At 41.1% G+C, this 9,602-nt stretch overlaps 1 protein-coding gene across 1 annotated transcript; it reads left to right on the top strand.

Annotated features, from left to right (window-relative positions):
- The first annotated feature begins 3,804 nt into the window (after positions 1–3,804).
- On the top strand, positions 3,805–8,576 carry LOC146635154 (hemicentin-1-like). Its single transcript, XM_085350041.1, has 6 exons — positions 3,805–3,964; positions 4,293–4,646; positions 5,640–6,005; positions 6,118–6,483; positions 7,897–8,264; positions 8,490–8,576. Exons 1-6 carry the CDS (start codon positions 3,805–3,807, stop codon positions 8,574–8,576), a joined length of 1,701 nt encoding a protein of 566 aa, XP_085206167.1.
- Positions 8,577–9,602: the final 1,026 nt, after the last annotated feature.

Below are 9,602 nucleotides of genomic sequence, written 5' to 3'. Positions count from 1 at the left end.
CTTGTTGTTCCTAGAGTATTTAAAAGTAGAATGGGAGGCAGAACCTTCAGTTTTCAGGCCCCTCTTCTGTGGAACCAGCTTCCAGTTTGGATTCGGGAGACAGACACTATCTCTACTTTTAAGATTAGGCTGCAAACTTTCCTTTTTGCTAAAGCATATAGTTAGGGCTGGACCAGGTGACCCTGAATCCTCCTTTAGTTATGCTGCAATAGATGTAGGCTGCCGGGGGATTCCCATGATGCATTGAGTTTTTCCTTTCCGGTCACCTTTCTCACTCACTATGTATTAATAGACCTCTCTGCATTGAATCATATCTGTTATTAATCTCTGTCTCTCTTCCACAGCATGTCTTTATCCTGTCTTCCTTCTCTCACCCCAACCGGTCGCAGCAGATGGCCCCGCCCCTCCCTGAGCCTGGTTCTGTCGGAGGTTTCTTCCTGTTAAAAGGGAGTTTTTCCTTCCCACTGTTGCCAAAGTGCTTGCTCATAGGGGGTCATATGATTGTTGGGTTTTTCTCTGTATCTATGAAGCGCCTTGAGGGGACTTTTGTTGTGATTTGGCGCTATATAAATAAAATTGAATTGAATTGAACTGAATTGAATACCTACAGGTCAAAGTTCACCCCAAAGCACATCTGATATCCAATGTTCCTAATTTTTCATGTGTCTGAGCGAACACACAAACTCCCAGAGCGGTACCTGGGACTACTGTGAGCAACAGCAGATGTGTGTACTGTGGTCACGCCAGCATCTAATCCATCCAAGTTATTTATTAAAATAATCAAATTACAGAATTTACATTTATGTTAGACTACTTTTAATTAACTGCTTTAGCCCACTTACAATGACCGGTGTAGTACGTTAACACTCTTTTATTTTATATAAATATAAAAAAAAAAAAAAAAAAAAAAATATATATATATATATATATATATATATATATATATATATATATATATATATATATATACACACTCAACAAAAATATAAACGCAACACCTTTGTTACTGCTCCCATTCCCCATGGGATGGACGTAGAGACCTAAAATTCATTCCAGATACACAATATAACCATCCCTCCCAAACAGTGGTCACAAATCAGTCCAAATGTGTGGTAGTGGGCACATCTGCTATATTGAGATAATCCATCCCACCTCACAGGTGTGCCACATCAGGATGCTGATCTGACATCATGAGTAGTGCACAGGTGTACCTCAGACTGCCCACAACAAAAGGCCACCCTGGAATGTGCAGTTTTTTGCGCTATTGGGGGTCTGGGGACCCAGAACCGGTCAGTATCTGGTGTGACCACCATTTGCCTCATGCAGTGCAACACATCGTCGCATGGAGTCTATCAGATTGTCAATTGTGGCCTGTGGAATGTTGGTCCACTCCACTTCAATGGCTGTGCGAGGTTGTTGGATATTCGTGGGAACTGGTACACGCTGTCGTATACGCCGGTCAAGCACATCCCGAACATGCTCAATGGGTGACATGTCCGGTGAGTATGCTGGCCATGCAAGAACTGGGACATTCTCAGCTGCCATCTGCCCTGAACAATGTGAACCATGATTCATCCGTGAAGCGCACACCTCTCCAACGTGCCAGACGCCATCGAATGTGAGCATTTGCCCACACAAGTCTGTTACGGCGACGAGCTGGAGTCAGGTCAAGACCCCGATGAGGACGACGGGCATGCAGTTGAGCGTCCATGAGACGGTTTCTGACAGTTTGTGCAGAAATTGTTTGGTTGTGCAAACCAATTGTTCCAGCAGCTGTCTGGGTGGCTGGTCTCAGACGATCTTGGAGGTGAACCTGCTGGATGTGGAGGGCCTGGGCTGGTGTGGTTACACGAGGTCTGCGGTTGTGAGGCCGGTTGGATGTGCTGCCATATTCTCTGAAACGCCTGTGGAGACGGCTTATGGTTGAGAAGTGAACATTCAATGCACGGGCGACAGATCTGGTTGACATTCCTGCTGTCAGCATGCCAATTGCACGCTCCCTCATTGCTTGTGGCATCTGTGGCATTTTGCTGTGAGACAAAACTGCACATTCCAGGGTGGCCTTTTGTTGTGGGCAGTCTGAGGTACACCTGTGTGTAACAGAGTCATAAATCACATTGTTATAATTACACAAAATGTGTTCTAAACCCCCAAACTGCTCCTTTTATACCTGACTTTTAGGACCTCCAAGCCTGTAGTTGTGTTCATTATCAGTTAGAGCCCCTCCTCATTCTTTTCTTCTTCTTTGGTGCAATACTATAAATACAGTGTACCCCTTTTGCCTCTCCCCTTTTTCCACAATTCCCCTGTGGGAGAGGAGCTGGAGTGGGCAAATTATTTACTTGGAGGTCTTTCTTTCTTTTACCTTTTTTATCAGGTATGTCAGATTTCATGTTGTTTTTGTTTCATCTTATGTCAAATATGTTACGTGTAAATGCATACTTTATGTTTAATGTAAAAATAAATGCCAGCCCCTTTTTCCACAATTCCCCTGTGGGAGAGGAGCTGGAGTGGGCAAATTATTTACTTGGAGGTCTTTCTTTCTTTTACCTTTTTTATCAGACACAACGCAGAATCACACCGGTTACATGTGCACTACTCATGATGTCAGATCAGCATCCTGATGTGGCACACCTGTGAGGTGGGATGGATTATCTCAATATGGCAGATGTGCCCACTACCACACATTTGGACTGATTTGTGACCACTGTTTGGGAGGGTACAAAAATACAATAACGTAAAACAAGAAAAATATAAGAATGGCTAAATCTGAGACTAATAAATATATGTACAATATATAATAGTATATGCATTACTGGATGTGTATACTAGATATGTTTTTCTATGTGTGTGTGTGTGTGTGTGTGTGTGTGTGTGTGTGTGTATACATATTTTACAAATTAAATAGAGTAAACAATAAAATAAAATATATAAAATATACAGAAGACAAAGCATAACAGTGTATTTATAGACTAAATAATAAGTAATTATGAAACAGTGGTGCTGTAAGTACAGTAGCCCTTCATTAAGTGAGTTCACACAATAGTCCTTCACTAGACAGTCAGTCTGTAATGTATGTTTGCACCGATTGCCGATCACGCTTCAACTGAGTCGTCCTCGGTCAGAAGGAATGGTACTCCACAGTGATGTAGTTCAAATAACTTTACTAAGGAGGTGGCAGATGACATCAACAGGATGTACAGCGTTGGTAGGGAGGCATTACAGTATTCACATGCAGGTAAAGGGGGTGTGAGTGTGTATATGGGTGTTGGGTGTGTGTGTGTGTGTGGTCATATGGTAAGCACGCACGCAGTATTAACTCACACCGAATGCAGGTAAATACATTACTCCTCCGACACACCTCTCATCTGTGCAGCACTGCGCTGAACATGTTCCCAACCGGAAGTACAGATACCGAGGTGCATCATGGGTAACGTAGTATAAAACAGCTACAGTGAACAAGCGGACTTTTAACACAGTCATTGACTGAATGTGCCCCTTGTGTTTGTCTGAAGCAATGTACAGTAAAAAGCTCCCTGATCTCCCAGTAGCTCAGGTTGTTCGTTGATCTCTTGAACCCCTCTGTTGTTTCCTCTTTCAGTAGAAGAAGTTATATTAGGTCGGACTGGAATGACCATCGTTCTGCCATGTCAAGTTCCAAGCAACAACAACCCCATTGTAGCTGTGGAGTGGAGCAGACGTGACCTGGAGCCAGAATATGTCCTTTTTTACCGGGACAATAAGCTTGTTCCAGATTACCAGCATCCATCTTTTAAGAACCGGGTGGATCTGAAGGACAGACAGATGAAGGGTGGAGACGTGTCTCTGATTCTGAAGGATGTGAAGACTGATGACTCGGGAGCATACGAGTGTTACGTGGTCCAGAAAGGAGCGAACCACAGCAAAACAACGAGTCTGGATGGTTACTACATCAGAGCCACCTACCTGACTGTTTCTCTTCAAAGTGAGTTGGTAGAGTTCAGTTTGTTAGTAGAGATGAAGCTGCTTCCTGGTTCTTGATGTCTGATGTTTCTGAGGTGAACAAAGCTTGGATCCTTGTACTTGTACCTTATACTTTAAAACTGGCTACAGCCTGTAAAAGACAGGTGCATTTGTAGACATCTGTTGTACTCAGATGGCCATAGCAACCTATACAATGTAGGTCTATTAGATCTGTCTATCTATATATATGTATAGATATTACTTTGTTTTCTTCTTTTCTGTGATTGGCTGCTGCTGTAGTGATCAGTTAGTTCTTTAACCTCTGTGCTCTATTTTGTTTCTTCTTTCAGACCACAATAACAACATAATTATTGGGGGAGACACGGCCACTCTAGAATGTCAAGCTCCAAACAGCAATGACCCCATCATAGCTGCATTTTGGATAAGACCTGACCTGGAGCCAGAATATGTCCTTTTTTACCAGGATGATGAGATTGATACAGATTATCAGCATCCGTCTTTTAAGAACAGGGTGGATCTGAAGGACAGACAGATGAAGGGTGGAGACGTGTCTTTGATTTTGAAGGATGTGACAGCTGATGACTCAGGACTCTATGTGTGTTACGTTGACCAGAGAAAAACGAAACGAGCCAGTCTGTATCTTCACCCCATCAGCATCACCTACCTAACTGTTGTTCCTCCAAGTAAGTTTGAGTTTTACATGAAGGAGGGGTTCACATGAATAGGATGAGGGACCTATATAATCTTCTGTACCCGACATTTACACTGACCATGAAAAAATAGCATGCCATGCCATGATTGGTGACTCAGTGCTTTCTTCCGGTCCAGCTTTGTCGAGCTGCTGGTAGAATTTCAGGATGCCAGCCACTTCCTCTATCTGTCAGTACTACATGCCGTGCAGGGGCCTGTTCTTCCATGATGGTTCATGGCTCCCCGTCCTTTCTTCTTTGGCTCTCTGGTACCACCAGTATTGGGGAGTAACGCAATACATGTACCGGTGTTACGAATTTAAATACAAAATATGAGTAACTGTATTCCATTACAGTTACCGTTTAAAAAGGTGATATTGAGAATACAGTTACTTTGTTGAAATAAATGGATTACACTGCGGTCTTTTCCTGTTTCATATGTTAGGCTGTGCCCTCTGTTTCTGGTAATTCCACGCCAGTGGAAACCCAAACAAAACATGCATTACAAGGCTTTAATGCCTGTGTCTCAATCTCGCGCCCCATGTCACCTCTACTTGCAGCCCACATAATGACATGAAGAAATGTTTTAAAAAATGTTTATTCCAAAAATGATTTAATGTGACGGAAACAGGCTGATTGTTGCAGGCATAGCCCTAACGAATGTAGCCTCATGGGCAGTGTAGTCCGTACTGCCGTGAGAATAGTTTGCCATACCCGCTGGGTGTCTATGAGCGAGGGAATGGGAAAAAGTAGAGTGGAAAAGTATGAGTGGATGAGTGGAAAAGTATATATATATGTATATGTATATATATATATATATATATATATATATATATATATATATATATATATATATATATATATATATATATATATATATATATGTATATATATACATATATAAAAAAATATCATTTTTTTTCTGTGACTGGCTGCTGTAGTTAGTTCTTTGATTTCTCTACTCTGTGTGTTGTTTTCCTCCTTCAGACCAGAAAAACATCACAGTTGATTCTGGGCAGAACGTAATTCTACCATGTCGAGTTCCACTCCTCGATTTAAAGTTTATCATGGTTGTAGTGTGGAAAAGAACTGACCTGGGAGAAGAATATGTCCTTTCTTACCAGAATCAGCGATTTCATCCAGAAAATCAGCATCCGTCTTTTAAGAACAGGGTGGATCTGCAAGACAGACAGATGAAGAATGGAGACGTGTCTTTGATTCTGAAGGATGTGACTACTGATGACGCGGGAGCATATGAGTGTCATGTGGTCCAGAGGGAATCGTTGGGTTGGGAGATAGCCAGTCCGAAAAGTCGCCACATCAGCACCATCTATCTGAGTGTTGTTCCGTCAAGTGAGTTGGTTCAGGTTATACACACTCACATACACATATATATAAATATATATGATTGGCTGCTCTAGTGATCACTTCTCTTCTTTAACCATTCTGTGTTTTTCTCTTTCAGACAAAAAAATCATCATAGCTGTGATGGGACAGACGGTCACTCTGCCATGTCAAGCTCTAAGCAGCAACAACCCCATAATAGCTGCAGAGTGGAGCAGAGTTGACTTGGAGCCAAAATATGTCCTTTATTATCAGGACTACAAGCTTTTTCCAGATTACCACCAGCATCCATCTTTTAAGAACCGGGTGCATCTGAAGGACAGAAAGATGAAGGATAAAGACATGTCTTTGATTCTGAAGAATGTGACAATTAATGACACTGGAACATACGAGTGTTATGTGGCGCAGAGAGGAGTGAACCGCAGGAAGAGAGCCAGTCTGGATAGTTACCCCATCAGCACCACCTACCTGAGTGTTGTTCCTCAAAGTGAGTTGGTAGAGTTCAGTTAGTACTATTGTTAGTATAGATCAGGGGTAGGCAACCTTTCTGATTATGAGTGCCATCTAAAATTTCCTCAGAAGTCAATGTGCCATATGATTGCATTAGCAATAAATTTAATAACGCTTTATATGAATTATATATAAAGAATTATATATAATATAATATATAATTATATAAAAAATTATATATATATTACACACTATATAGAACCACTCTATAGGATTATATTTGTTCGCAAATGTTGGCAGCTATCAGCGAATAGTTATCAGCTATTTTGAAACAAAACACAAGACTTTTTTTATCCATAACAGCAAATGAACTGTACAACAGAGAATGCAAATGCTTTTTATGGTCTCCTGACAACAATGATAAGAAAAATAAACTGGGCCAATATGGCATGTTTGTTAAAACAGAGATACACATGATAATGTGATCTCTGGTCTCCCAAACAGAGACACAGGTCTCCGAGTGTCCAGCATTCAGACGGCTACCTCAGGACACTTTTTGTGTCAGAGAAAATCTGCTCACACAGACATGTAGAGCCAAATACTGTCAACAAGGCCTCTGTAATGTTCTGAATACAGTTAAACTTGTCAGGTAGTGATGTCCAGCAGGTGAAAATGCAGCTCCATGAACACCACCCAGCTGTATAGAAACTCATGCTAGCTAGTACCCAGTACGAAAAAGTCAGCATAATGAAAATCAACTCCACCTAAACTTGGTTTATATCTGACCCAGATAGACTGCAGGTCATAACTTCTTACCTGAAGTTCAGTTCACCTGACACTCAGACCGGCGGCCGCCTCGCGTCTCTCTTCCTCCTGCCTCCCCTTCCCTCATCCATCTCTGGGAAGCTCTGCCATAGCCACCACCAAACAACTGAGTTATTTTTGCACCTGCCAACATCTGGCCAATCCACCATCTTTCAATTTTTATACCATTACAAAAAAAAATTAAAAATCATCAGCCCACCAAGCAAATACCCAGTGTGCCCGATGGCTACTCCAGATATGGTCGTGCCATCAGTTAAGCCTTCACATGCCCCAGGTTGCCGACCCCTGGAATACATATAGCTGCTTCTTGGTTTTTGATGTCTGATGTTTCTGAGAAGAATAAAAGTCTGAAGCTTGGATCTTTGTAGTCGTACTTTATACTTTAAAACTGGCTACAGCCTGCAGAAAAGAGGTGATTCACTTCTGTTATTCCTAAATGTTTATAGTAACTTAGACAAAGTAGGTAAAGGGCTGCACGTTGAAGAACTAGTTGAAACATGAGACATATACATATATAGCGTTGGGTCTTTTTCTTGGTTTGTATTTTTTTTGTCTGTGATTGGCTGTTGTAGTTATCAGTTAGTTCTTTAACCTCTCTGCTCTTTGTTTTTTTTTTCTCTTTCAGGCCAAAAAAACATCTCAGCTGAGTCTGGACAGAACGTCACTCTGACATGTCGAGCTCCAAACACTGTCCTCATACCAGGTGTAGAGTGGAGCAGACGTGACTTGAAGGCACAATATGTCTTTTGGTACTGGGAAAAAGAGTTTGTTTCATATTATCAGCATCCCTCTTTTAAGAACCGGGTGGATCTGCAGGACAGACAGATGAAGGATGGAGTCATGTCTTTGATTCTGAAGGATGTGACGACTGCTGATAGTGGAACATACGAGTGTTGCATCATCCAGGAAGTGAGAGACGGTAGAAAGATAGACATTTTAAAGACTGATCCCATCAGCATCATCCACCTAAAAGTTATTCCAAAAGGTAAGTCAGTCAAATTCATTTTGGCTTTGGACACATTCAGTTATTTTCCGAGGTGTCCGGTTGGGAGTCGAAAACTCAAGATACATAAAAAGATGTGATCAGAGCTGAAGCTTGTTTATTTTTAAAAATGTTGATGATGAGACTTTGTGTGTAGCAGCTGATCTTTGCAATGTGATCAGCTGATACCTCACAGCTGTTTCTCACCTGCAGGTCAGCCAGGGGGGCACGGAGAGGATGGGGCTGTTGGACTGAAAGTTGTTATTGTGCTTTCTTTGGTTTCTTTTGCAAGTATAATCTACTACATAAAAATGACACAATAGACAGAAGGAGAAAAAAACAGCACAACACAAATACAGCCAAGCACAAAGGTAGAACTTTCTCTTCATCCCACTCATCCCACCTTTCGTGGCAAAAAGCCAGATGCTCTGAGGACAGACATGAGTTCACAGTGATGTGAATCCAGCAGGAGGTAGTCAGCTGCAAATGTCTCACACAGCCCTTGTTTGTTTTTTAACGTCTTTGGGGGTTTTCTGGTTTTGATTGGAAATGTGTGGGGGTGGGCATATAGTCTATAAACTGTTAAAAATCAAGCAATATAAGAATATATTAAAAAGTTTTGATTACAATCATCATTATTTTCCCTTGGGGGAAGACTGAAACCTCTGTGGAGGACCCAAAACATGTTTTTAATGCAGGGAAAGTATGGGTCTTTGTGAAGGCTTTTCCATGTCATTTCCTTATCAGGTTTATTGTTTATTTCCCATGAAGGTTTAGTTGTTTAGTGCCTGAACAGAATTATTTAAATGAAAGAAGGGAAGGTTAAATTTATCATGTCTTTCATCATGTGCAGTTTCTGCTCTTTTTGGGTGTTTTCTTATCTCAATGGTTACATAACTTTCCTGTGCAAGCTTCTTTGTCATTTTTGCTTACTAATAATAAACAGTGATACTCTATTCGTGTCAAGTGTTTATTTATTTAAACTGATTTATTTAAAGTTATAGAATAATAATAGAATAAACCAGTTATAAGAACTATGGAGGACCACAAGAGTCATGAAATAAAGAATTCTGTGCTTAAATAATACATTTTAGAATAAATTCTGCATTCATAAATTCATTTTCAAATTCCAATTTAATAAACTGTTCAGCCTCAAGATTTACACTCATCTCGACACGGATATGTGAAGAATGAAGGGACCCTGCAGTGAAACGGAGTTTACGCTGTCTGACCAACATTTGAAGGTAACGTGCTAACATATGCTAATGCTAGCATCACCGCAGGTAGCCCCGTTATTTTAAGGTCATTTTAGCTTGTGAAAGTTTTACGTCGCAGCTGTACGAGCTAGC

The sequence above is a fragment of the Diplotaxodon limnothrissa genome, linkage group LG3 (assembly GCF_057381915.1).
Source record: "Diplotaxodon limnothrissa isolate DT_005_m linkage group LG3, D_limnothrissa_male_GT1.1, whole genome shotgun sequence".
NCBI lineage: Eukaryota > Metazoa > Chordata > Actinopteri > Cichliformes > Cichlidae > Diplotaxodon > Diplotaxodon limnothrissa.
Note: the sequence above shows the minus strand (reverse complement) of the source record. Positions and strands in the feature narration are given on the sequence as shown.

Coding starts and splice junctions, on each gene's coding strand:
- LOC146635154 (XM_085350041.1), top strand. CDS start 3,805: ATGAAGGGTGGAGACGTGTCTCTGATTCTGAAGGATGTGAAGACTGAT. Junction 4,647..5,639: donor CCTAACTGTTGTTCCTCCAA/GTAAGTTTGAGT, acceptor TTCCTCCTTCAG/ACCAGAAAAACATCACAGTT. Junction 8,265..8,489: donor TTATTCCAAAAGGTAAGTCA/GTCAAATTCATT, acceptor GGGCACGGAGAG/GATGGGGCTGTTGGACTGAA.